Raw genomic sequence first — 27,621 nt, 5'->3', positions numbered from 1 at the left:
TGGAAGTCCTGCTTCCTTCTTGTTTTTGACATTTTCTGTTATCAATCTTTAAACTATTCATTCATTACTCTCTTTATTGTTGATATTGTAGCCCTGGGGAGTGAACCTGGGCGAGTGTTCTGTCATTGAGCTGTAGCCCAATCATTCTTAAATTTTCATCAGTCTAATAAATGTGAAATAATATCTCACTGTAGTAGTATTTTGGATTCTACTATTACCCAAGGTGTTATCTCCTGATCATGACCATATAGTACAACTCCCTTTTCTGCATTTGGATCTTCAATTTTGGAAAAAAAATAAGGTTTACTTTTATCATTTTTAGTTATGTATGTATACACTTGTATCTGCGTGTTGGTATGTGCTCCTGAGTGTAGAGGTTTGAAGGCCAGAGGCCTTCCCTTGGAGCTGGAGTTACACACGGTTGTAAACTGCCTAACGAGGGTGCTGGGACCTGAACCCTGCTTCCCTGCCACAGGAGTGTGAGCTTTTGACTACTGAATGACCTCTCCAACCTCTTTTGTCCCTTTCCAAATGCAAATGGATTGCTTCTGGTTGATTCATAGGAGTTTTTGTGTTTCTGGATTGAGCCTTTTGTCAGATTTTAACTTTGAAACTATTTTCCCCTTGGGCTATGGTGGTACACACCTTTAATCCCAGCACTCAGGAGGCAGAGGCAGGCGGATCTCTGTGAGTTCGAGGCCAGCCTGGTCTACAGAGCCAATTCCAGGACAGGCTCCAAAGCTACACAGAAAAACCCTGTCTTGAAAAAACAAAAAAGAGGAAAGAAAGAAGGAAGGAAGGAAAGAAAGAAAGAAAATATTTTCCTACTCATCATTTACATTTTATCTTCTTCATTGTGTCTTTGAATAAACAGAACTATCCATTTTTAAGAAAGTCTAGTTTATGAACTTTTATGGTTAGTTTTTATTTTCTCTTTTTCCTAGTTCATTACTAAACTATTTTCTCTTTCCCCCCTAGAAAACTTTAAAGTTTCTACTTTCACGTTTGATTATGGAAGTCATCTGAAGTCAGGTTTGTTCATATGGTATGAGATAGGGGTCAAGTCTCATGCCATCCCAAAAGCTCTAGGATCTTTTGATAAGCTTATCTCTTTTACAGTCAAATCGCCTTGGCACTTTTGTCTATTGACCACATGTGCTTGGATCCATTGTTATGTTGTTTTAATTGTGAAACTGTTGTTCACATTCATTGTTTTAAGTAATGTGGGCATACTCCTAAGACATGAAGACACACATGCACAAATACATGTGAACATATACAAATACATGATAAGATCACATTGTCAGATTTGATTTGGATTTCTCTAAGACCTTTACAATAGCACGGCCTACTCTCATGCCGTGTCCTTGTTCTTCCTGGCCTGGGTTTCTGTGAGGACATACAGAGTTCCTGGTATGTGACCACTCCTGCCTGTCTAACCCAGGTGAGATATTTAGCACAGGGCACAGAAAGGGCAGCTGCCTTAACAGGAACCAAATTGCTTTCCAATAGGCAAACACTTAACATTTTGCCAGGGAATATTTCCTATCATGCCTTGAGTCTTCAAGCTAGTAAACTCAAGTCACTGCAAGGGATTTCCCCAATAAGTTTCTATGCCCTCTGCAAAATACTATCACAGTTATGGAGCACGTAGTGAAATAGCAAACGAACATTCAAGACAATGAGTGACATGAATTTCCTGCATTTTACTGCAGGGAATTACATCCTCAATTACTGTATTCCCTTAAAGACATTCATAAGATTTGTTTTAGAGCTTTGTCTATCAGCTGGGCAGTCCCCTTTTAAAGCCGTCCAAGAAAAACCTATAAATCAGCTATAGGACTATTTCCTCATAACCACCGAATGAATTTGCAAGGAAAATATTTGTTTGCTGTGGTTTGCTACATAGTCTGTTTTACATTTTTCAAATGCCGGCAATTTGCTTCACAGAAAGCATTCAGCTGTTCATGTCCAGAATGCTTTCTGTACGTGGACGAGGCTATCAATTAGCAGGACTTGTTCACATTTCCCTGGGTGTCTCTGGATCACTTCTGAGGGCCTCAGGTTTCCCAGAACTCCAGGAGTGGAATGCCTCCTCCTTTAGGATTCGTATGCCACTCACATTTCAGAACCCCATGCCTATCACGTAGCACGCACAGAGGATGCACGGAAGATAACTTCAAAAGGACAACATAGCAGTCAGCCCTGGAGACTCATAAATATATGATTGTGTGTACTGTACAGCGTATCCAAAGCTGGTAAACCTACCTACACGACCGTCTTTCTACTTGCTTTTCCTTGAATATAATTTTCTTCCACTTGTCCATCCACGAGTTAGCATTCAGTCCCCTAGGGACAACTGCATCTATTTTTCATTCCAGCCTTAATTTATCCACAGACACTGAGGTAGGTGCTCTCCTGCACCAGCAGGGTCCCAAATAACCACACAGAGACTTAAATGTGAATGCTCAGTCGATAGCTCAGTCTTGTTACTAGCTAGCTCTTACAGCTTAAACTAACCCATATTTTTTCATCTGTGTTCTGCCACGTGGCTCAGTACCCAACTCAGTGTGGCATGTACATCTCCTGCTTCCTCTGCATCTCCCTCGGGACTCCCGAGACTCTGCCCCTCTTCTTCCCGTCATCCTCCTAGTCTGGCTGTCCCGCCCAAGGTCAGCTATAGGCTAGTCGGCCCTTTATTAACTAATGAGAGCAGTACATTTTTACAGTGTGCAAAGGCTGTTTGTTTCACAGCAGCAGGTAGACAGTGAAACAAACCTGACTGAGCACCAGGGCTGGGGGCAGGAGACCTAGGCTGCTCACAGTAACTTCTGGTGGTGGAGGAACGGTAGGTATGTGAGAGCCTGGAGGTGCTGACAGCAACTGCTTTGTTTGCCGGGGGGGGGGGGGGGTAGAAAATATGAGGTGGAACGGTCAACCCTAGCTGAGGGCCATAAAACCGATGATTTAGAACATGAATTTGATTTAAGAGGTCACTGGGAATCATCTCTAGATTGTAAAGACAGTGTAGATGTCGACAAGACCATGTTTCAGGAGTTATTCTGACTACCGTGGTTTCATCTTGCTGGTTCTTTTTACCCCTCCATCTTAGTTTTTGTTGTTTTTTTTCTCTCTCTCTCATTTTTTATTTAAATATAAGGTGTTTTTGTTTGTTTGTTTTTGTTTTTGCCAAAGTGTCCTGTTCTCCACCCCATTAGGCTGGCCTGTGTCAGCCCACATTTTTGAGGTAGAGTGAAATTGGAACCAGGTCTGGAGTAGGGGAGAAAGGTTGGCTAGATAAAGAGGCTTGCCTCAAGAGAAAGCTGGAGAAAACAGCCGTGTGTGTGTGTGTGTGTGTGTGTGTGTGTGTGTGTGTGTGTGTGTGTGTGTGTGTGTGTGTGTGTATACTAGGATAGTAGAATGGACAGAGTGGATGAATGTAGGGTTGGGATGTAGCTCAGCAGTAGAAGGCTTACCTAGCATGGACCAGGCCCTGTGTTGGTTCCCAGGCACCCTAAAATAAAAATAAAAAATAAATTAAGTGGGAAAGAGTTTTCCTCTGAAGTGCTGATTATTTACAAAGCCGCAGTAGGCTGTAAGTTCTGATAGGCTATTTAGAGCTTCGGGGTACAATCCACCACTGCAGAGCACTTACACAGATGTTTTCATTGACAAATTTGGGGTGAGTGAGATCGCAATTGCAGAAGCTTAAGGAAGTGGTGAAAACCCGTAGCACAATGCTCCCTACATGTAAATGTTAAAGTAAACAACAAATGATATATGGTCTAAGAGGACATTTTAAATTCCCCCACTGCTTTGGAAATGTAGCTTGCAGTAATTATTGGAGCATTCTATTGAAATGGAAACATTTCAAGTCAGAGCCCAATCATATTTGAGTAATGATCTGACCTCGACACCCTAAGAACAAGCTTTATTCTTAATGACCACTAAGTATATTATATTGGGTCGGTGAGATGGCTCAGGGGGCTAAGGAGCTTGCTGTGCAAGCCTGGTGACCTGAGTTCAATCCCTAGGACCCCACCAAATTGTCCTCTGATCTCTACATGCTTTTAGAGGTCATGCATACTCACACATGATGCACGGATGCACACATACCCAAATAAATGACTCAGTTTTTAAAAATTATTTTTTAGTCCTCTGTGCTGCTTGCTTCTCTGTGTGCAGTACTACTGTGTCTTATTTCTTTGTTCCTCGGTTTTTTTTTTTTTTCCGGACAAGTTTTTGGAAGTTGAGCTTGAATCGGGCAGAGTTAAGTGCCAGTTTGGATATAACTGAATTCACATTTTACAGCCGTCCCTGCTGTAAGAGTGTCTTTTAGACTTTCTTTTCAGTAGGTCGTTGAATCTGTTTTACTTTATGGAGCAGTAAGAAATGCATGAAGGCACCTGAATTTAGAGAGGGCGCCTTGCATGTATATCTGGGCACTGGCATTTTGAGTCTATGAAATAAATTGGCAGTGAGTGTTTTATTTACCTGTTGGACTCTCAGCTGGCTCATCAAGTAGCATTTTGCCAGATATACTGGAGTGTGCTTGATGGTGCAGAAATAGGAGTGGAAAGCATTTAATCACAAATATTTATGTGCAGATTGTGCGAGGGGTTTAATGTCATCCGTAACAACTTGAATGTGTAATTCAGAAGCAAACATTAATTGCAAAGTAAAGCGGACCCACTGTCCTGCTCTTTTTTTTCTTTTTAATGAACAAAATAACAATTCAGCATTTATTGAAATTGCTGCTGACAAAGAGTTGTTCTAATACTTGGCCTGCCTCTGCTGGCAAGCTTTTTGATAAGGCCGGCTGCCTGAATGACAGCCGTACACCCCAGGTTAGACTGCAGTGCGGTTCCTCTCCGCCTTTCTCTCCTTCTAACCCTCCCTTTCATGTGTAGCCAAGTGAAAGTCTCCGAGTGAAATCTAAGCCCTGTGGTTCCTCGGGGGCCTTGGCCTGACGTGAGGGCCCAGAAGACAAGCAGCTGAAGGCTCAGAGGGCAGAGGCCGGGGTGATGACACGACTCTCAGACCTTTCGGGGGAGATGAATGGGAAGGGCCTTGCCTCCCTGGGCTCGGGATGTATTTTACCCACAAGACTAGTCTGAGGGTTTTTTTTTTTTTTGCCAAACCAATTGTTTTGCCTTTTTTCCTTCAGATGTTGCAGGAAAATGTGTTCTTTTATTGCTCTTCCAAGTCGTTAAACCGTTTATCCTTAATCATCTGCAGTCTGTGTGGGAATAAGTTTTCTAAAGATCACTGAACTTTGCTCGATTTGAAATCAGGGGAGAATTCGTTTTATTTAATGTGGGAAGCCTTTCTTTTGAGAAACTTGACACAAACTGGCTTTTTAGTGTCTTAGAATTTAATTGAAGAAAGAGCACCATGGAAAAATACTACCAGATGCGCCAATGTCTGCTCGTGGGCTCGGTCGCCATAAGCTTTATGACCCTTTCTCTGTGGTTATTGATCACCGGAATAACCGTGGCAGTCAACATTTAGCAAGTCAGTGTGAATTAATGAAGTTTTGGTTGCATGGGGGCCAGTAACCCCGGGCTAACCGTAATGCATAGCGCCATCATCATAATAGGTTTTCCCCGTTGCTACTTGTTCTATTAAGGATGCTTGATGATTTTAGGAGCACTTAATAGATTTGCTTTGTGGAAAAGTTAATAAGTCCATTAGGACACTGGGGTGTGGAAATGATCTGTAAAGAAATAAAATTCCCTCCATTTCCACATCAGCATATCACAAAAGCTTTATAGATCTCTTCAAGGAGCAGTTGAAAATGGTTTCCAAGAGCGCTACATCTGAACCTTGGTGTGTGGATTTGTCTGGCATGAATCTGGGGTAGAGCCAGCCAAACAGAGCTAATTGAGGTGTGTGTGGTTGAAATTGAGAGAACGGGCCATAATGGTGAATAGAGTTATTTGTCACTGAGTTTGTAATAGGATTTCCAATTAATTCATGCAGGCTTCCAATGCCTTGCATGAGCCCTGTCAAGATGAACTACAGCCACATCTAAAATGCCATCCCCTATTAAATGGTGCATGCCAGTGAATCTGTAATTTCTTTTGTGCAACCAGAAGATGAATGGACTTGTCTCAGAAAACAAATGTGTGCTTCAGAAATGCACATTTCAAAATTCTTGAGCACTTCCTAGGAGGAAATTCTTTGCATCATTGTAGAGAAAAACACAAATATATGTATATATGTATGTTTGTATGTGTATATATATATGTGTGTGTGTGTGTATGTGTGTATATATATACATGTGGGTGTCTATATATACATACACACATACATATATTGTAATTGCTGTGTGAATCTATCCAAAAGGAAAAGGGTTCAGCTACATGAAAACAAATGCATTGTCAAGCGCCCCATTTCACTGGTGATCAGGCTTTCCACATTGATCGATGATGATGATGATGATGATAGTTCACAAGTGAAGCATTTACTCCCTTCTAGACTATTTTATGAAATTTAAATGCATAAGCTCACCAGATCCTCACCACAATTCCAGATGACACAGTCAGGGTACAGGGAAGCTGACCTGCCCAAGGTCACACAGCCAACAAGCAGCTACACTGATGAGCCTGTTTCTATCCCCCATGGCCTTTCACAGTCTCGTCAGATGCAAGAGTTAGCTCCGTCCCTTGTCATGCCCTTCTCAGGCCTTTCTGTCCCCCTCCCCAGCAACACTTATTGCTGTGCTGTTTCACATTTATTTCCTCAAACTGACTTTCGGAAGTTTTGCTAAGCTGTGGTAGCCAGGCTTTGAGAAATACTTACTACAGCAAAGAATGGAGTGAGGATAGACAAAGACTTGAATTCTACCTTCCCCAAAATTGGGGAATATAATCAGTTCATCGCATTGCGAAGACCACGTGGGAGGGACCAGAGGGCACAGAAGCAGACGTAGTTGCAAGGTCATATCAAGGTCAAACAACAAGAGTTACACCATTAGAAGCTATATCTTAAGGCAGAATTCAGAAGAGCACAGGGGAACATCAGTGTTTCTAGAAGGCTCAACTCATGTCTTCCAAGGATACTGATATTCAGAGTCATTTTACTTGGCATCACATGGATCAGTGACGACTGAATGATATCTTGAGAGAAAGAATTACTATTTGCCTTAATTCCAGCAGAAATATTTAGCAAAGAGGTTTGGGTAGGCTGGTTATAAAACAATCTAATGATTGGAAACTATTCTAAAACTTTGTTCCCATCAAGAGTGTTAAAGGTTGATCTTTGTATATATGAGTTGAGTGTGGAGAACACAAACCCAAATACTCCTTTACTTTCTTGGAAAGATTAAACTTTTAAAAAAATCAGCCATTGCACAGCTCCCCCATTTTCTATTTTTTTTTCTGCTAGCCTCATCTGCCTGCACCACAGTGTGACATATCCATCTGGGCTTCAAACCCTTGAGTGTTGCTTAAAGGGAGCTATTGATCCAAGACTGTTAAGAGTGTTGTTCAAGATCCATTGTAAACTTGGTACCACTGGCCTGTCTTGAACCTTATGTTGCTAGTGCTCTTCCCGTGCCTGTGTCTTTCTGGTCATCCTTGCTAGTACTATTCCCTCTCGGTGGAATGCTCCCATTTCGTTTTTTAACCCCCTTAACCCAACTTTGTTTAGCCAACCCCTTAGGTTTCCATGAAGCCTTGGGGAAATATTTCATTTTTCCCATCTGCTGAGTCCCAAGTTCTCTCTCCCCATTGTCAATGGATGCTTCCATCATTGAACTCACACCACTGGATTATCATGACTTCACCTGCTTTGTCCTTCAAGGAGGAGAATTATGCATTATTCCTTTTAAAGTCTTTGGCAGTAGCACATTGCCCGGTGAAAAAGTAAAAGCTTGATGAGTGTGTTCCACGTGGATGGGTACTTGGATGAACATACGAGGAGCAGAAGGTCATAATCTAATTCTGTGAATTATTAGAGATGTATTTGATTCAACATTTATCCTCTGCATCAGTGACAGGCAACAGTGCTCTAGGGAGGCCAGGCGTCTTAAAGTGCTGACTAATGTTCACGGATGGGCACCACGAGCCATTGGGAAGTGTCATGGTGAATTCATTAGATGATTAAATGGTCTTGGAAGTGCACTCATTTTTTAACTTCCCTTTAAAAAAACAGATTGCAATATTTAAAATCTCATTTCTGTGATTTTCAGCCTCACAGTGCTATTTAGCCAGGAAGAACAAGTTGAATATCTTAAGTTGTGAAAGACCGTGTCTGAAAACTTGTAGATTATAAAGCTTGAGAGGCCAGTGTTCTATATTCCTTTCTGTTGCTGTGATAACTTTCTGGTCAAAAACAACAAGTAAAGGATTTATTTGACGTATACCCTGGGTAATAGTCAAAGAGAATTTGAAATAGAAACCATGGAAAAAAACTGATGGCTGACTTACAGGATCTTCCTTGGCTACCTTTCTTATACAGCTCAGGAATGTGTGTTCATGAAATTGTGCTGCCCATAGTGGACTGGACCCTCTTATGTCAATTAACAATCAACAAAAAATCCTATACAACCAACCCTTAACAATCAAGACAACCCCACACAGACAAACCCTTAATAATCAGGACAGCCCCACACAGACCAACCCTTAACAATCAAGACAGCCCCACACAGACAGATCCTTAACAATCAGGACAGTACCTCAAAAACAAACTTTTAACAGTCAAGACATTCACCTATGATACCCACAGAGCAATCTCATAAAGATAAGGGCTCAGCAGAGACTTTGTCAGGTGACTTTAGGCTGTATCGAGTAGAGCTAATTGTAGTGCTAACTAGTTCGCTCGGGCTCTGGGGCCATATTAACTGCTATATTCTATACTTGGCCATAGAAAGGAGTCTTACTAAATACATACTGAGTTCATAACAAGATTAAGATTTGATGCCCACATTAAAAGACACATGAGAAAAATGCCCAAAATCTAATCTGCTTAGGAGAAGTTATGAAGTTGATAAATTAGGCTTTGGTTTAAATTTTTCTTCTCCAACCTTATCATCCATCTATCTTGATGAATAAACAATTCATATAAAAACTAAGTTTGGTTTTTATGAATTTTTTAATTTCATACCAGGAAACAGACTTAGATAATAATCCCAGGCAAACAAAACCAAAGCTTCACTATATTAAATTTAGGCATAGAGGCTGTATTGCGGATAATACAGAGATACCACTCTCTTTGTATTTGTATTGTAGTAAATGTAATTAGTTTTTTCTGTAAGATTTTCTTCTAAAGGCCAAGTTGATAGATTTGATCCTGACTTAAAAACAACAAGAATGCAATCATATTTTCAGAGACTTTATCTGGCTGTTATTTCACTGAAATCCCTCTCTTTCTTTAAGGGTATACCTCAGTTACCATGTGCCAAAGCATTATATAACTACGAAGGAAAAGAGCCTGGAGACCTTAAGTTCAGCAAAGGTGACATCATCATTTTGCGAAGACAAGTGGATGAAAATTGGTACCATGGGGAAGTCAATGGGGTCCACGGCTTTTTCCCCACCAACTTCGTGCAGATCATCAAACCTTTACCTCAGCCCCCGCCTCAGTGCAAGGCACTTTACGACTTCGAAGTGAAAGACAAGGAGGCTGACAAAGATTGCCTTCCCTTCGCAAAGGTGAAGTATCCAGGGGGTGCTCTCAGCTTTTCTGTTTATTCCCTCACACCTGGGATAGGGCTGGCGTTTCATCTTGCAGAAAAAGAAAATAGTTTGTGTGAACTCTGTCGCTGTGCGTCTAAAGATACCAGGAAGCAGGCTGCAGGCCACTAGGAAAGTAATTTTGTGTGACGACTTCTACGAAGGATGATTTGGGCCAGTGTTGTTTTTTGTAGCCTCGTTTTCCTGGTTAGAGTCAGTTGATTTCTGAATCACTTTAGGGGGGGGGGCATGTGTGTGCCATCCAAGGATGCCGAAGTGCGATTCCAAAGAGCAAATAAAACATCATTACTTCTTACTTTATGTGTAAATTTCCTTGCTTAAAAGCACGCAGGAATATATTTACTGAATTAATGAGGTGGTTTCAACTTTCAAGCAGAAACTGTGCTTTTGTGACGTGAAGCAATAGACTGTGTATTTCAGTGAGCGTTTTCTGCGCTATCAAACATAGCGAGAAATGTCTGAGACCAATGTAGACAGATGTCCAAGATGCTAGGGAGACCGCCTTTGCAATTTGCTGCTCTAAAAGCCAGTGTCTGGCCTCTTGGTAGAAGTTTGTGGTTTTACAGATGTCTATGAGGACCTTAGGGTTCGGCGAGGTGTCCCTGTTGATGCAGGCACTTGCTCACTAGGACTCATGGTAGGAAAAAGCCACCTCACCCATGGTGTCCTGTGAGATCCACACGCGACCATTGCTTGTTCCCACCACCTCTGCAGTGAGTGTAATAACAAAATTTAGAAGATATCAGATTGACTGGCGGTCCTGTTTCCTTTGTGAAAATATTGTGTTTCGTGTACTAAAGACACTTTACAGAATTGTAGCTCATCTACTATTAGAACTCCAGTCCCTTTACTTAGGATGCTAATTGGGTGGTAAATTTAATGTGATCAAGAGAGGCTCATGATTTGTTGCTTCTTCAGGATGACGTACTGACGGTGATCCGCAGAGTGGATGAAAACTGGGCTGAGGGGATGCTGGCAGATAAAATAGGAATATTTCCAATCTCCTATGTTGAGGTAAGTTAATTTGTGCAATCTTGAATCATATTCAGCTTAGTTAATAAATCTTAATTATGCACATTAGGTATTTTGAGATCCTTGTGGCACAGAGCACTGGCAGTGACTTTAAAAGCCTCTGCTGTTGGATTGGAAAGACTCCCTTCCTTGTGTCCTCGGCTACTGAAGATCATCAAATATGGCCCTGTCTCACTTCTGCAACCATCCCTGTGGCTTGTTAAAGGGATTGCACACTCACTGTCTGTCATCTGTGCCATCTAAAGGGACCCCATACTCACATCCATCACCTGTGTGATCTGAAGGGACCCCATACTCACTGTCACCTGTGTGATCTGAAGAGACCCCATACTCACTGTCACCTGTGTGATCTAAAGGGACCCCATACTCACATCCATCACCTGTGTGATCTGAAGGGACCCCATACTCACTGTCACCTGTGTGATCTGAAGGGACCCCATACTCACTGTCCGTCACCTGTGTGATCTGAAGGGACCCCATACTCACTGTCCATCACCTGTGTGATCTGGTTTCTGTGTTGAGTTGAGGATCAAGAAACATGAGAAGTTAACATATTCATTTTATTTGCTTACTTATTTCTCATATTTCATTACACTTATTAATTTAGTGTGTTATATAAGCAGTAGGTCAGAGGACAACTTTGGGGGCCATTTCTTTGCACCGTGTGGGTTCAAGGGATAAAACTCAGGTGTAACTCTCAGTGGCAGCACCTTTTACTTACCCTTGTTTACTTACGTCTTTCATAGGCTGCCACATCAGACTGAGAGCAGTGGTCCCCAGAGTAGTTCTTTGATAAGTCACTAAGTGAACATCATACTGCAGTAACTTCTTTTTTTTTCTATTCTTTTTATTTAAATTAGAAATAAGCTTGTTTTACATGTTAATCCCAGTTCCCCCTCTCTCCCCTCCTTCCCTGCCTGCCTCTGACTCCCTATCTCATCGCCTTTCTGCTTCCCAGGGAGGGTTAAGCCTTCCATGGGGGATCTTCAAAGTCTGTCATAACATTTGGAGCAGGGCCTAGTACTCCCCTGTGTGTCTATCCTGAGATAGTGTCCCTCTATATGGAATGGGTTTCCAAAGTCCATTCTTTTGCTAGGGATAAATACTGATCTACCACCAGAGGTCCCATAGATTGCCGAGGCCTCCTCACTGATACCCACATTCAGGAGGTCTGGATCAGTCCTATGCTGGTTTCCCAGCTATTAATCTGGGGTCCATGAGCTCCCCCTTGTTCAGGTCAGCTGTTTTTGTGGGTTTCACCAGTCTGGTCTTGAACCCTTTGCTCATCACTCCTCCCTCTCTGCAACTGGATTCCAGGAGTTCAGCTCTGTGTTTAGCTGTGGGTGTCTGCCTCTGCTTCCATCAGCTACGGGATGAAGGCTCTAGGATGGCATATAAAGTAGACATCAATCTCATTATCAGGGAAAGGCATTTAAGGTAGCCTCTCCACTATTGCTAAGAGTGTTAGTTGGGGTCATCCTTGTAGATCTCTGGACAGTTCCCTCGAGCCAGATTTCTCTTTAAACCTGTAATAGCTCCCTCTGTTATGGTATCTTTTTTCTTGCTCTCCTCAATTCTTCCTCTGACTCAACCTTCCTGCTCTCTCATGTCCTTCTCTCCCCTTCTCTTTCTCCTAGCTCCCTCTCCCCCACTCCCATGCTCCCAATTTGCTCAGGAGATCTTGTCCATTTCGCCTTCTCCAGGGAACCATGTATGTCTCTCTTAGGGTCCTCCTTGTTACCTAGCTTCTCTGGCGGTGTGGGTTGTAGGCTGGTAATCCTTTGCTCTATGTCTAATATCCATATACGAGTGAGTACCTACCATGTTTGTCTTTTTGTGACTGGGTTACCTTCCTCAGGATAGTTTCTTCTAGTTCCATCCATTTACCTGCAAATTTTAAGATTCCATTGTTTCTTTTCTGCTGAGTAGTACTGCATTGTGTAAATGTACCACATTTTCTCTATTCATTCTTCAGTTGAGGTGCATCTAGGTTGCTTCCAGGTTCTTGCTATTACAAATAATGCTGCTATGAACATGGTTGAACAGATGTCCTTGTGGTATGAATGTACATCTTTTGGGTATATGCCTAAGTGTGGAATTGCTGAGTCTTGTGGTAGACTGATTCTCATTTTCCTGAGGAATCTCCATACTGATTTCCAAAGTGACTGTGCTAGTTGAAACTCTCACCAGCAGTGGAGGAGTGTGCCCCTTTCTCCACATCCTTTCCAGCATAAATTGTCATTGGTGTTTTTGATTTTAGACATTCTGACAGGAGTAAGATGGTATCTCAGAGTTGTTTTGATTTGTATTTCCATAATGGCTAAGGATGTTGAACACTTTCTTATGTGTCTTTCAGACATTTTAGACTCCTCTACTAAGAATTCTCTATTTAGTTCTGTACCCTACTTTTTAATTGGGTCCTTTGATGTTTTGGAGACTTGCTTCTTGAGTTCTTTGTAAATTTTGGAGATCAGCCCTCTGTCAGATATGGGGTTAGTGAATATCTTTTCCCATTCTGTGAACTGCCTTTTTGTCTTGTTGACTGTGTCCTTTGCCTTGCAGAAGCTTCTTTGTCAAAATCAGGTGTTTGTAGGTATGTGGATCCATATCAGGGTTTTCAATTAGATTCTGTTGGTGTGCCTGTCTATTTTTGTGCGAATACCAAGCTGTTTAAAGGACTATAGCTCGATAATAGAGCTTGAAGTCAGGGATGGTGATGGCCTCCTGAAGTTCCTTTATTGTACAGGGTTGTTTTAGCTATCCTGGGTCTTTTATTTTTCCATATAAAATTCGGTATTGTTCTTTCAAGCTCTGTGAAGAATTGTGCTGGGATTTTGATGGGGATTGCATTGAATCTGTAGATTGCTTTTGGCAAGATTGCCATTTTTGCTATGTTGATTCTACTTATCCAAGAGCATGAAAGATCTTTCCATTTTCTGGTATCTTCTATAATTTCTTTCTTTAAGGACTCAAAGTTCTTGATATGCAGATCTTTCACTTGTTTGGTTAGCATTACCCCAAGATATTTTATGTTGTTTGTGGCTACTGAAAAGGGTGCGTTTGCTTCTTTTTGTTCTAGAGCTTTCAGTTGTGCTGTTAATTCTCTAGTGTGACTATTCTCCAGTTTCTTCCTGTGGGCACTTTGTTCTATGAACTTTCCTCTTAGTACTGCTTTCAAAGTGTTCTATAAGTTTGGGTATGTTGTGTCTTCATTTTCATTGAATTCTAGGAAGTCTTTAATTGCTTTATTTCTTCCTTGACCCAGGAAAGGTGCAATCGCACATTGTTATATTTTCAATTTTTTTGTACCTGTTGAGGTTTCATATGTTGCTGAGGATGTGGTCAATTTTAGAGAAGGTTCCATGTGGCACTGAGAAGGTATATTCTTTTGTGTTTGGATGGAATGTTCTATAGATGTCTGAGAAACTCAAAGGTGCAGTAACTTCTTTAGTCCCCTTTATCGTTAGCATTGTTCAGAAAGCTTTTGACCAAACCAGATGAAGGAAAATCTTTTTTAAAACTATATATGAAATTGCATACTCATCTCATTCTGTGGTGATAATTATTTATGATTTATTAAAGCTTGCTTGAGGCTTCAGAAAGCAAAGCCAGCCATGTGAACAAAACATCAATGCAGTAGAGTAAAAATAATAAAATAAATAATTGGAAAGAAAAAGGAGAGGATGAATTCAACAATGCACACCTGTAATCCCAGCTGTCGTGGGAATCAGGGGGTTTGCTGGCGGCCAGCCTGGGTTCAGTAAGAGATTCTGTGTAAGGCAGAGCAGAAATTGAGGAGGATACCCAGTATCAGTCTCTGGCCTCCATATGGACTCACGTCCTTGTGTATCCGTATGCAGACACACACACAAAATGAATTGGGCAGTTAGCGTTCGGAACAGACACTCATTACATCATACGTCCTGAACTGTGAGCTGGTAATAAGCATTTTGTGCTGAAAACAACCTTGAAGGCATTGTTTGAAGAATGAAACCACCAAAGCCCAAGCAAGCGCTCCAAGTTGCCGAGGTCAAGGAAGACTTCTGGAAAGAACTCGGTGTCTCGAAATGTGTAAATAGATGTTGACTAAGAGAGATGAGAAGTGCATTTACTGTGAGCAGGAGGACACCCAGGTGGAGAGGCCTGCATATGTGAAAGCCGGAAGGCAAGAGAGATCTCAGCCTGGGGAATTAAAGGCAGTTCGGTTATCTAAAACATCAAAGTGTCTATTTTGAACATGTGAAAACATAACAAAAAAAAACCACTATCACTTATTCTGCCGTCTTTTTATCTGACACATTGGTTTTGGCATGATTCTGAAAGCTAAAACGGCAAACTGTGTCACGGTAGCCAGCACTCGGTGTCTCCCTTAGACGGTAAGATTGCCAGAGTGTCCTAAAACATAGATGTGTCTGCTGTGTGTCCATGAGAATGTACCTCAAGCTAACTACAGCGCTTGAGTGCTATCCCCGCATTCAAATGTTCCTGTTTGTTGAGATGGTTTTTCCTGCCTTAGAAGAAGGCAACAGAAAAAGAAATCCTTAACAGGCATCCCTTTGGGTGTATTATTTGTGTGCATCCTCATTGTGGGTTGTGGAAAGCTCCTGGCATCTCCAGGTGTTTGAATAGTTATGCTGAAGAGTGTGAGCAAACACAGCTTAGTGAGGAGCCTGCCCCTGCTTGCCGGTGTTATCACTGTTGCTGCCGGGGCTTGGGCTAGCAGACGTGGAAGGTGGTGCTATGTGGGGGTTTTTGTTGTTGATTTAGGGCAGGTGCAGCAGGATGGTTCAATAGGCATAAAATGATCCACCCACAGAGAGGCCAGAGTCACTTACAGTCATCGGAGTCATAGGATTGTTTGCTCTGACTTAGAGTGGAAAGGTAAACTACACAGGGGGGAAAGTGTTTCCATCCCCTCTCCACCCCACCCCCACCCTCAACTATGAGCGTTTTCCTTATTTGAACCAGAACTTTTCCAGTGAAGACATGAACCAAATCATCTGTCTGTCGAGCCTGTGAACAGGCTTTGATGTCTAGCTGTCACGCTGAAACTCCCAGTGGGGAGCAGAGCATTGGGGCTGAGTGACACCTGCTTCAGCCTTGGGGGCCTAAGTGGAGGCAGGTTTCAGTTACCGCCAGCCTGAACCCCAGTATTTCAGTTGTGGACAGTGTTTTAGGCCAGTGTCCGTTGAGATAAAACAAAGTATGCAGACAAAAACGAAGCTTTCCCCCTAAATAATGCTTCCTCTTGCTCTGTAAAACTTTCCTGCTTGGCCAGCTTGACAACACAGAACGTGCCCCCTTTAAACATAGCTGTACTACCAAAGCTCATTTGTAGATTTGTCTCTAAACGATGGAAATGTGGTGGGGTGGGAACAGATCTGTCTATGTAGCCCAGGCAGGCCTGGAAGTCATTGTTTCATCCAGGCTGACTTTGAATTCACCCTCTGCCTGCGTTAGCCTCCTATGTGCTGGGCTTAATATTTCCCTACTACCTTATAAGCCGACACATAACCTTTAGTCTGCCAGAGTGTAGCAATGGCCAAATAAACGACCATTGTCACCATGCACCATGACGGGATACTCTGAACTGAATTCGGAGTCCCAGAACCATTGTCTTTCCTGGCACTCTCCTGCAAGCCAACACGCCCCTAATCCCATCAAAGATTGGCTAAGGATGAAATTCAACAGATAGAGTGCTTGCCTAACATGCCCGAATTTGAGCCCCAGCACTGCATAAAACCATGTACAGCAGTGTACACATGTCATCTCTGCACCCGGGGAGAGGAGTCAGGATGATCAGAGATCCAAGTCTGAGGCCAGATCAGGATATAGGAGACCCTGTCAGTTCCTTGGAGTCCCTGTCTAATTCTTATGATAAGAATTCTTTCCAGGTGGTGGTAGTTAATCCCAGCACTTGGGAGACAGAGGCAGGGGGATCTCTGTGAGTTCAAGGCCAGCCTGGTCTATAGAGATTCCAGGACAGGCTCCAAAGCCACAGAGAAACCCTGTCTTGAATGCCCCAAAAGAATTATTTTTCTTGAATCTGATTCATTCTTTCCTCTGAGGACTGCCCCTGTGTGACCTCCTTTAGGTTGTAAATTGTGTTCTATGTGGACAGTCTCTTCTTTGACTTGATCAAGCTAGAGAGCAGCTGTAGATAAGAGATTCTTGTGGAAGTCCAGGAGATTCTTCAAGAAATCACCCCAGGGTATGTGTCAAGGACTGATGACAGTCAAAAGGAAGAAATTAGTACCCTGTTGCTCTTTGTTCAAATATGCCAGTTGTCTGCAAAACAGATGGGAAGACTGTAGCAACCCCATTAAGTCCATGCTGACTCGCTTGGTTTTAGCAGTCATTTGGACGAGGGTGGCATGATTCTCAGCAAGCAGAAAGTTTGGTTGAAGACAGTGCTGAATATGGAATTTGGGGTATTTCTCAGGCATTGTTGCCCGTTATAGACTGATGCTGAACTATACATTTTTACTGAACCTCTCATTTGATTTTGACTACCAGTCCTTTGTTTGCGGTCCCACTCAACCCAAGGTCTTAAACAAATAAGTTGTTCAGCTACTTGATGTTTTTTTGTCATAGGTAGCTTGAAGATGCACGTTCCTTCACAGGTGGCGTAGAGCAGAGCAGAGTGTCTTAGGAGACAGGTGTTCTCACGGTTCCATTGCTGCCAGAAGGAAGGCTGTACCTCATTCTTTAGGCGCCTTCCAGATGTCACTCTTCCAGGTGTCACTCTTCGGACATCATTACCTTACCTGCTTGCTTGTCTCAACAAATCCCGTGTGGTAGAGGGGGAAACTGGGAATGTGGAGCCAGGTGGCTGGGATGGAAGTGGTGGCCCACCCAGTAATGCTCTATGTGACTGTGGGTCTTGTCTTCTCATTGTTAAAACTATAGATGCTTAAGAGTGGAGCCTGGCCCCTTTGTGGTGCCTGTGACCATGGTCACCGCTGTCACTCTTCCTCACTAGCTACACCTTTTCTGCCTGTAATCTTTCCGTCAGGTTTTCTGTTGTAATGATTAACCACGGGTCCCCAGACTCCCTGCCCCCATCAGAATGGGACTAAGTCCTTGAACTGTATAGCTTATTGCGGTTTCCCAGGTTCTCACCAAGGGTTGCTCATAACAGTCTCTCAGTAAAATACTGCTCGAATGAATAAATTGCACCACCTAAGGAATTGTAGAACAAATTTTTCTAAGTCCAAACCAAACTAGTTTGTAGATTTTTTTTTGTCCACTTTAAATCAGCCTATAGTCTCATCTTTCACTACCTGGTATATAATTTGTTACTGGTTTATCTTGTCATTACATTAGGAAGTTACATGCCTAGTAGCCATTGGGTAGGTGTGTGTGACCCTGGGGACGTCATTTGTTTTTCTAGCCCAGCTAGCCTCAGACATATAGTTCTTTCCTGCACCTCAGTCCTAGGTTCACAGATAGGTGCCACCATGTACAACCCTCCTTGGTGAGATATTTTCCTACTCTTTGTTTTTGTTTTGTGTAACTAGGCTGCAGCTGGGCAGGTGTGGTAGTTGGCTAGGTGTGGTGGCAGGTGGCATGTGCTTCTAATCTAGACAAGAGGGTCAAGGGTTGTAGGCCAGGTTGGACTCCTAGCAATAAATAAAACTAAAACAGCAGCAGCAAAACCCCGAGAATAATAAACAAACAATTTTTAAAAATGTAGGCTGAGTATTTAGAAGCTTCTCAGGCTAAAATAGTTAATAATCACACGCTAGATTAAATCTGGAACTCCTATTGTAATATAGAAAAAGAATTCCTGGTAGTGGGCAGGGTTGGGGAAACATTAGTCAAAGGTTGTGAAACTTTAGTTCAAAGGGATACGGTCTTCAGGCTGGGGCATTCACTGTGTTATCTACTTTACCAATGAGAAGTCCAGTGTACTGACGTCATTACGGATAGCTCCAGCCTGGGATCCTAGCACCTCCCTTGGGGTGTTCTTGTTTCTAAGGTAAGGAGTGGAGGCCTCAGTGCAGAGTTTGATGTTGCCCACATGATCTCAATAGAGCTAAGAATGGTATTGTTGACTTTATTATGATTTATTTTGCTAAAGCCACTTTCTAGAGAATAATAATAGCAGAAGGGCACAGTAATAGTCTTTAATCTAATAATCAAAGAGTTGACTGAAGTATATAAAAAGATTTCCTATCATTTATATTTTTGATGTTTTTCCCTTTAAAATTAAAAAGCTTAATCAATGCTTATGAAAGAAATTGAGGGAAATTGTTAGAAAGTTGGAAGGAGCATGACTCTATTGATTAGCGTCCAAGTTTCTATTACTGTTCTAAATTTTTATTGGGTGAAATTTAGACATGGTTGTGAGAAATCAGAAAGGGAGAATTACTAAATTCTTAGCACAATCCTTTCTTCTTAATTCTGACTGACTGGGCGGGTACCTTCCTTGGGTGTGCTTCTGGGGAACGCCACATCCATTGGTGTGGGTGAGGTACCAGCCTCACATAGGTGGTCGTTGCCTTTATTTCTGCCACAATGATGAAAGGAAAATGAGCACTGATTCCTATGGTAGCGTCGAGACCAGTATCGAGTGAGTTCCGCTGACAGGTCCTTTGGCGATGTGGCCAGAAAGGGACTTGCTTAGGTTTGGTGAGGAAGTCTTACAGGGAAGTTCACACTCTATCAGCAGCCGCCTTCTAATTTAGGAGTCCCCATTAGGAAAGCATCCAAGGAGGGGAGGGAGAGTCCAGAGATCCATGACTGTTGGTTGAGTCTCACTGCCAGAATGGATGGTTTACGATACCCCAGGCAGCTTTATAGGACATACAAATGTAGATCTCCTGACGAGCTTTAATCAGAGCCAATGACCAAATGTTATTATCTAATACACACCATGATTCCCCAAAGGATCCCCAGATTCTTCATCCTGGCCATTCCCCTGCAGGGGCAAGGACGTGAGCCAAGTGTTGCTGCTTGTTTTAGAGTCACACTTTGAAGCCTCTGGCTTGTGCACCTGGGATGTGTCTTTGCCAGTGTCCATATAGATAATTGCCCATTCTTCAAGACATAAGTAGATTGAGTCAGTTCTCTGGAAGCCTTTCCTTCTAGTTCATCAAGATACATCCTATGAAAGCCAAACATCGCTGTCCTTGTGTCACCTCTGTGATACTAACTTAGGCCCATCCCTACAGGCCTGGTGTAGCCTATGAAGAGGAAATGAATAAGCCTAAGAGGATCACATAGAAAACTAAATAAATATCCCTCTTTTTTCTCCATTATGTTTTTGCAATATTACATTATTTTTTCTCTCTCCATGCTGTTGCAGTACCAATAACCAATGGCTTTTAGCTAAACTATAACTTGTTTATTTTTACCACTTTTAAGACAAGTGTTTTGTTTTGAGTAGTTGCTGAGTGTCTGGTCCCGAATGTGCCCTAGGCTCTTCTCTCACTTGCTGTGGAGCACATGTGATAAGTAGCCTTCCCAATGGTGCACAAAACCATTATTGTCCAGCTTTGCTTAAGTGTATAGAGATTTTTTACTTTTCATAAAAATATGAAACTGTTCTAAGTTCCAGCATGAAAAAGTTTCATCTTTCAGAATGATTAATTACTCAACTTCAAAATCTGAGGTTGCCGTTGTTAGAGAAAAATTACAAATTAGTCAAAGCCATAATATTTTGATATGTGTTAACATCATTTTAAAAATGGATTTGTTATATTTTCATATGCATCCTAAGTATTGCTGATAACTAGGGGCCTACTAAGCAAAGATATATTCAATTTGATCTCTTATGGAGAAGACATAAATAAATTCTTTATGCTTTTCTCAGCACTTGTATATAGATGTGTTGAACAGAACCCTTGAATACCGATGTGTTGTGCATAGGTGTGTTGTATACAGATGTGTATAGATCTGTTGTTTATAGATGTGTTGTGTATAGATCTGTTGTTTATAGATGTGTTGTGTACAGATGTGTTGTATACAGATGTGTTGTGTACAGATGTGCTGCGTACAGATGTGTTGTGTACAGATGTGCTGCGTACAGATGTTTTGTGTGCAGATTGTTGCGTACAGATGTGTTGTATACAGATGTGTTGCATAGGTGGCTTGAACAGAACCATTCTGATGATGCAGTCATTGGGAGAAAAGTCTTTAATGCAGCAGAGTGCGCTAGAAAAGCTTTTCCCTAGGTGATGTTAAAGCAACGTTACCTCTTACAACACAAACTCCTGTCAGCGCTCATTCTGGGCATACACATGCTGCGGTGTGAGGCGAAGCCATAGACACAATGCTGTTTCGGTGCTCACCACCCTCACTTCTTTTCTTTTGTGATCACCCTCCCATCCCCACCCCTGTACATCTCCACGCCCTCACACCGTAGGAATCTGGACGGGGGATGCTTGCTCACTGATTTATTGCCTGTGTACGCATTGCTGTGGAATTTCTGTCTGCGTGTCATTTCTCATTGACTAAATTTTACTCAGAATTTAATGGCAATTCCATGCTCTTTACCTCTTGGGAGATATGTATTTCCTCTGTTGTGTTCCTACGTCTGGTAATGAGGTTCTAGAAAATAAAATGTATTGTTGGAATGTATCCTCCTAGTTAATAGGTGTTTCTGATTGATGATGTGTATATATATATATATGAAATAGAAACACATACAGACCACATGTATTGCCAGTTCCTCCAGGACACGGACATCAACTGATGTCAATCTTAAAGCTGTGGGCTGGCCTGTCTTCCCAGCTCCATGGTTAACTGTGGATGTATTGCTTCAGGACTAGTGGGTACCAGCAGCTCCTGGGTCCTAACTGGGCTTTGGGGTTGTGCTTGCTTCTGTCTCGTGAGCTCTTCTGTGCTTTGACTGTGAGCTGCTTCTTCTGCTGGGAATTTGCTGGCTTCCCCAGGCCTTGCCTCCTTTGGGGATCTGATCACATCCTCTGTCTTTTCTGTGATTCCTGTCACTTGTTTTCTTTCCCTTGGTTACCCCTTAATATGAGAATATGATATGCTTTGGCTCTCCTGAAAAGTCCGTTACATGATTGTATTCACTTCAGCTTATGACTCTAACTCCCACCCACCCTCACCCCCATGCTCTAAAAGTTCAGTTTTTTACTCCTCTGGGCCTGAAATGGTCACCTTGGTTGTTACTAACTCTATTTTTTTTAATTTTTATTTTTAAATTTAAATTTAACTTAGAAACAAGGTTGCTTCATATGTCAATTCTAGGTCCCTCTCCATTTCCCTCCCCTCCTCCCGTGCCCTCCCACCAATCCCTCCAATATCCCCTCATTTCCCCAGGGAGGGTGAGGCCCTCCATGGGGGTGTCCATAGTCTGTCATTTCATCCAGGGCAGGGCCTAGACCCTCCCCCAAGGGTTCAGGGTGAGAGTGCATCTCTCATTGTTGGATGGGAGTCCAAAGTCCATGTGTATGCCCGGGATCAATACTGATCTACTACCCAAGGCTCAATAGATTACCTAGGCCTCCTCACTGACACCCACATTCAGGGGGTCATGATCAGTCCTATGCTGGATTCCCAAGCTGATGCCTGGGATTCAAGAACTAACCCTTGTCAGGTCAGCTGTTTCTGGGGGTTAAACCAGCCCAGTCTTAACCCCTCTGCTCATCAGTCCTCCCTCTCTGTCACTGGATTCCTTTTTCTTAGCTCTTCTGCTGTCCCCTGAATGACATCTACCACTAGTCTTAATCTCCTTTTATGACTGTTGCGCTTTTCATTTCTGGGGTGCTGGTTTGCTGGCTGTCTTGGAACACACAGCAAGGTCTTCCGTTAGCCTGTGGTGTTGAGTGCCTTGTAGTTTTCTTCCTGTAGTCGCTGTTTTCTTCTTCACCTTTCCATAAAGCAGAGGCCACCCAAGCATGACCCCCAGATGACTTCCATGCTTGACCCGCAAATGGTTTTGTTATAATTGCCTGCTCAGGTATAGACAAGGAGGATTTTCATAAAGCTTATTCTCTAGCTTTCTTTTGCTAAGCAGAAAGCCAGCTGACAGTGCCAAGCAGCGCCTCTCGAAAGGTTCATTCCCTCCCCTGGGTCACCAAACGCGTCCATCGCTCCGTGTTGGTCTGTCCAGCCTTTATTGCCTCGCCCGCCTGTGCTCTGCAGGCATAGAATGTGTATCTTCCAACGCCACTGTTAGGAACTTGTTCGGTTCCCCAAATCCTCTTTCCTCATGAGTCAGAGGGATGCGTCCCTCTCTCCCACCCAGTGCGGTGCTTGGCTTATGATAGTCACTCAACAACAACAAAAAAGCAAACGCTGACACAATGAATGTTCTGGGTCTGGTCCCTGATGGCCCAGGGGCTCTACGCCTGACTCGGAGATCTGCTGAGTATTCTGAGGGGACGTTTGTGTTTGGAGTGAGGAAAGGCAGACTTAGGAATAAAACTTTACAGTTCATGAACTCCAGCGCCTTGTTACATAAGAGACATTGGAAGCACGTACAGAAAAAGTGACTTGCCTGAGGCCACAGAGTAAGTGAATTGTGAGTGCAGATGGAGTCATCAGAAGAACAATGCTTCTTTGGACTGGATTTTGCAGGTTGCAAGACATGTTAGCCCATACTCATTCCTGTGTGAGGTACTCAGGAGTGATGCTACAGAAGACTGGAGTCAGGACAGTGAGGGTGGTTCAGTCAGCAAGGACAGAGAGCGGACCCTAGAGTAACACAAGTTCAAGGCTCTCCCTGTGGCTTTTCTCTGACAGCACTGCCTTCATTAGCCCCCCCCCAGTGGCGCGTACTTTTCCCTTCAAAATCAGAATGCTGAAAAGCAGAGTTCTGATTTATTTATTTGTTTGTTTGGTTGGATTTTTAGCAGCTGGGCCCAATGGCGGTGAGGGCTGTCATGATAAACTAGAAATTGCCCGCTGGCCTTCAGGCCTCCCATTCAAGGAGCACTGGTTATTTTGCAAAACCCCTTTCCATGGCAGGCTCTGGTGAGGTTTGTAGTCACTGTTGCTTGGTGTTCTGCTGCTTTCATGAGTGATTCTTGTCCTTAGGATTTCCTAGGACCCTGGGAACCTCAGAACTACCCGCTTTGGGAACTCAGGGGTAGTTCAAGAGATCAGGGTAGCCTGTGGTGGACAGCTCCCTTTGGCGTGGCCTCTTTCCCCTCATGAGCTTTCAAGGGACCAGAGCTGAGCATCACTGCTCATCACTGCTGAGCGAGCTGAGGGGTGGCCAGTGCACATCTGAAACTGATGGACCTCAGTTTCAGATACCGAGTACCGTTTTAGGGTGGAAAGCAGGATCTTGCACGTGTGCCTTGGTGTACTGTGTTTGAATTGGTTATATGTTGAAATGAGAATATTTTGTTTTTTTAGTTAGATAAAATATATTATTGAAACTATCTAACAACGATCTTTTATTTATATTGGGCTAGATAAAATATATTATTGAAACTAATAATGATATTTTGTTTGTATTGGGCTAGATAAGATACACTATTTAACTAATTGTTCTTTTTATTCTTATAAATGTGGCTATTTGGGAAATTTAAATTTTCTATATGATTTATACTAGACTTATATTAGTGTTGGCCCAGAGGCAGACCTCGATTCTAAGAGCTGTTTTTGTTTTTTTTGTTTTGTTTTTTATTTATCTATCACAAACATTTGTAGGGGCTTAAGTGGCATCCTAGCCTAGGGGAGGCTCCCTTCCCAATTTCACAAAACTCACAAGTAATCGGTCCTCTCCTATGTGTGAGTCCTGTAAGTGAAGGTTGGGCTTGCCTTTTCTATTTGGGCAAACACGAAAGCTTGCTACCCAGATTGAGGGGAGCAAACTAGAAGACTAAGGGGACCTGAACTCCTGATGCAGTCATTTAAGAAGCCTTTGCAAAGAACAGAGACGGGAGGCTAAATGTCGTCATTTCTTCGAAGAGGTTGGACTTAAACAATGATTGATAAGGATGATCCTTGGAAAACAACGTCAAGGGGTGAAAATGGATACTTCTTTGGGATTCGATGTGACTACTTTTTCAAAAGTTTTCAGGTGCACACATTAATGTCGCAATTTCAGTTTTAGGAATTTATCCCGTGGATGTGCTGCTACAAGCATGCCAATGATATAGTAAATGGTGGTATTTCCTCTGTATAGTCGAAAGCCAGGCCTGTTCCTGGGGGCGTGGCAAGATGCGCAGAAGCTGTTAGGTAGCAGTGTGCTTTGCCTGCATTCACCTGTGGTAAAGAAGTTAGGAAAGTAGATGCATGTGTGGCAGCATTGCTTAAAACCTATGGAAGGTCGTGCTGTGAAATGCTAAACATTAATGCAAATGTCTTGGGAAAAGACAGGTTAGGGCCCTGGCTAGGATCTTTGTTTTATCCGTAATATTCTGTACCATTTGCTTCGTTTTTAATGGTTGTTAATCTTCCTTTTGTTCCTTTGAGGTGGAGTCTCAGTCTGTAAGGAGGCCTAGCTTGGAAATCACTACATACATAGACTGGGCTGTCCTTGGACTTGTGACATTTCTCCTTCCAGAATGGCCACCCCCAACCCCAGTGCCACAATCACAGGTGTGAGCTACCAGGAATGGCTGTGTAATTACTTTTCTAATACACTTGACAAGATTTATTTACCTTTGGGAAGAAAAAAGTTCAGTAATACTCTGTTCTAGTGGATTGTAAATTAGAATTGTTTCCTCTCAAACCTATTCTTGGTACTGTATATCCAAAATCTGGAGACTTACTCTTGTATAAAAGTTCTGATGAGATAGTGACTGTCAAAACTATTTTCCCCTTTTTTAAGGGGGGGTGTGCTGCCTTGTCCTTTAAAAGACTATATTCTCTTTAGCCAAGAAGTCAACCAAACACAATTAAATTTTAATATTGCCTTGGATGTTTTGTTTTTATTAACATCATTTTATGAGTATTTCCTCCCAGATTTATCCCAGGCTCTTCCTCAAAACATTAACAAGAAGGCTGGGAATATAGCTCAGTGGCACAGAACTTGTAAGGACCGTGCACTTAATCTCTGGCACCACAGATGTAAACAAATTAGCTAAATAATAGAAAAAAAATGTGAACGGTCACGAGAAATTTAAGACCAGAACATCGCTTTAGACCCTTCTGTTTAGCTCTAGAAAGATAAGCCTGAGTCTTATTTTTTCCGCCTTTACCACACACCAAAAAGAAGGTTTTTTAGCGTGCGAGTGTGTTTTGCATTCGATGAGTGCACTTGTAACTTTAAAGGTCGTGGTGAGATAAATGTCAGAGGAAGTCCACGCCCACTGAATGCAGGCAGACATTCCTAGTTTTATCAGAATCCCGTGAAAAGTTGTCAGACCCCTTGGCTACCTGTTGTGGCAAAGGTTACGTTATACTCACGACAGAAGGCTTTCTAGACTTCTGCCAGGTTTACCCAATGCTCCACTCTCTAGCTTTTCATCTCACGACTTTTCTCTGGAATCTAGGAAAGAGCAAGGAGCCGTGCTACTAATATCAATCTCTGCCGTTCCAGAAAAACCTTAAGTGATTTTAAAGGATGACGCCATCTTGCTAGCAAACATGCTTGTCACATGTGAAATTGAAATTCAGAGGAAATATAAAGTAGGCTGTGTAGAGGACTAGAAATGAAACAGGAGATTGAGCCGTGTCCCTTTAAAGTGAGAGACATTAAAAGGGACATTAAAGTTGTTGGCCTTCTTGCATTTACTCACCTGTGAGGAATTGTGAGCAGCAGCTGGGCATTGACCACCTCGGGCACAGAGTTGGCCAACAGCTGTGCCCAAAACTAGACTTGTGGTCCATTGCCAGTTTGACTTGTTCAGCCACACCCTGTGAGGTCTACCTGTGTACTCATGCTTATGCAAACAGCTGTATTATTCTGTGTGGGGTTTTGTGCCCACCAATCCATATGTGCATTTATTTCCCTCTGGCAGCATTGTTCTCTGTAGGCAAAACTCTATTGAAAGATGAGAGGGAGGAGAGTTGATGGGCAAGTATAGAATTGAACATGAAATGAGTCTTTTACCGCAGTTAAAAAGAAAGAGCAGTGATTCGTCGAATGAAATGAGTCTTTTACCGCAGTTAAAAAGAAAGAGCAGTGATTCGTCGAGTAGGGTAGATAAACTGCAAAAGGCAATTGAGCAAAAGTTGCTGGATGTCAGAGATTACAGAAAGCATGCCCATTATTTTTATGTCAGTTCCTAAACTCCTTCAGGGGACTGGAGAGATGGCTCAGTGGTTAAGAGCAGTGGATGTTCTTCCCAAAGACCCAGGTTCAATTCCCAACACCCACGTGGTAGCTTAGAGCTGTCTGTAGTTCCAGTTCTGGGGGATCTGATACCCTTGTACAGATATGCATGCTGGGAAAATGCCAGTGCATGTAAATTAAAAATAAATAAGTCGTTTTTAAAAAATAAAACAAAACTCCTTCAGACTGTTTCTCTCCATCTGTAATCTCCAGCAGCCAGCAATTTACTCAGCATGTAGTGTTCTCAAGTTGCACTTGGAAAAAGACATAAGAGGGACTCAGCATTGTTTTCATGACAGACAAGCAAGACTTATATCAGGGCACAGCATATGGGAACCGGCAATGTTAACACGGTGTTAACTATAACTGATAGTTGTCTAGGTAAAACCTTGACAAGATTATGGTAGTGTTTCACAATAGTTTAAGACAGGTGGTCCAGCGAGATGTCTCAGCAGGTAGAGGAGTTTACCTCCAAGCTTATTGACCTACCTGAGTCTGATCACAGGGACCCACAGGTTTGAAGGATAGAACCAACTCCCGTAAATAGTTCTCTTCCCTCCATAAATGTACCATGACATTTATATAACCACCCACATAGGCAGGCAAAACATGTAAGTGTATATAAATGAATAGGATCAGCTAATGACTTGGCCACAGACTTCATTTAAATGTGGTATTGGATAGATG

The 27,621-nt window shown here is 42.5% G+C and overlaps 1 protein-coding gene across 4 annotated transcripts in view; it reads left to right on the top strand.

The window, feature by feature from the left end:
* Sh3rf1 (SH3 domain containing ring finger 1) overlaps positions 1 to 27,621 on the top strand; it is a 158,936-nt gene that overhangs the window by 90,217 nt on the left and 41,098 nt on the right. For all 4 annotated transcript variants that reach the window (XM_040742245.1, XM_040742246.1, XM_040742244.1 and 1 more), the window contains 2 exons: positions 9,381 to 9,656; positions 10,617 to 10,712. In XM_040742245.1, the coding sequence (XP_040598179.1) occupies positions 9,381 to 9,656; positions 10,617 to 10,712 (372 nt within the window). The remainder of the gene's footprint in view (positions 1 to 9,380; positions 9,657 to 10,616; positions 10,713 to 27,621) is intronic.

Source organism: Mesocricetus auratus, unplaced genomic scaffold (assembly GCF_017639785.1).
Source record: "Mesocricetus auratus isolate SY011 unplaced genomic scaffold, BCM_Maur_2.0 Super-Scaffold_6731, whole genome shotgun sequence".
Classification (NCBI taxonomy): domain Eukaryota; kingdom Metazoa; phylum Chordata; class Mammalia; order Rodentia; family Cricetidae; genus Mesocricetus; species Mesocricetus auratus.
The sequence above is the reverse complement of the archived record's forward strand: the minus strand, read 5'-3'. Positions and strand labels throughout refer to the sequence as shown.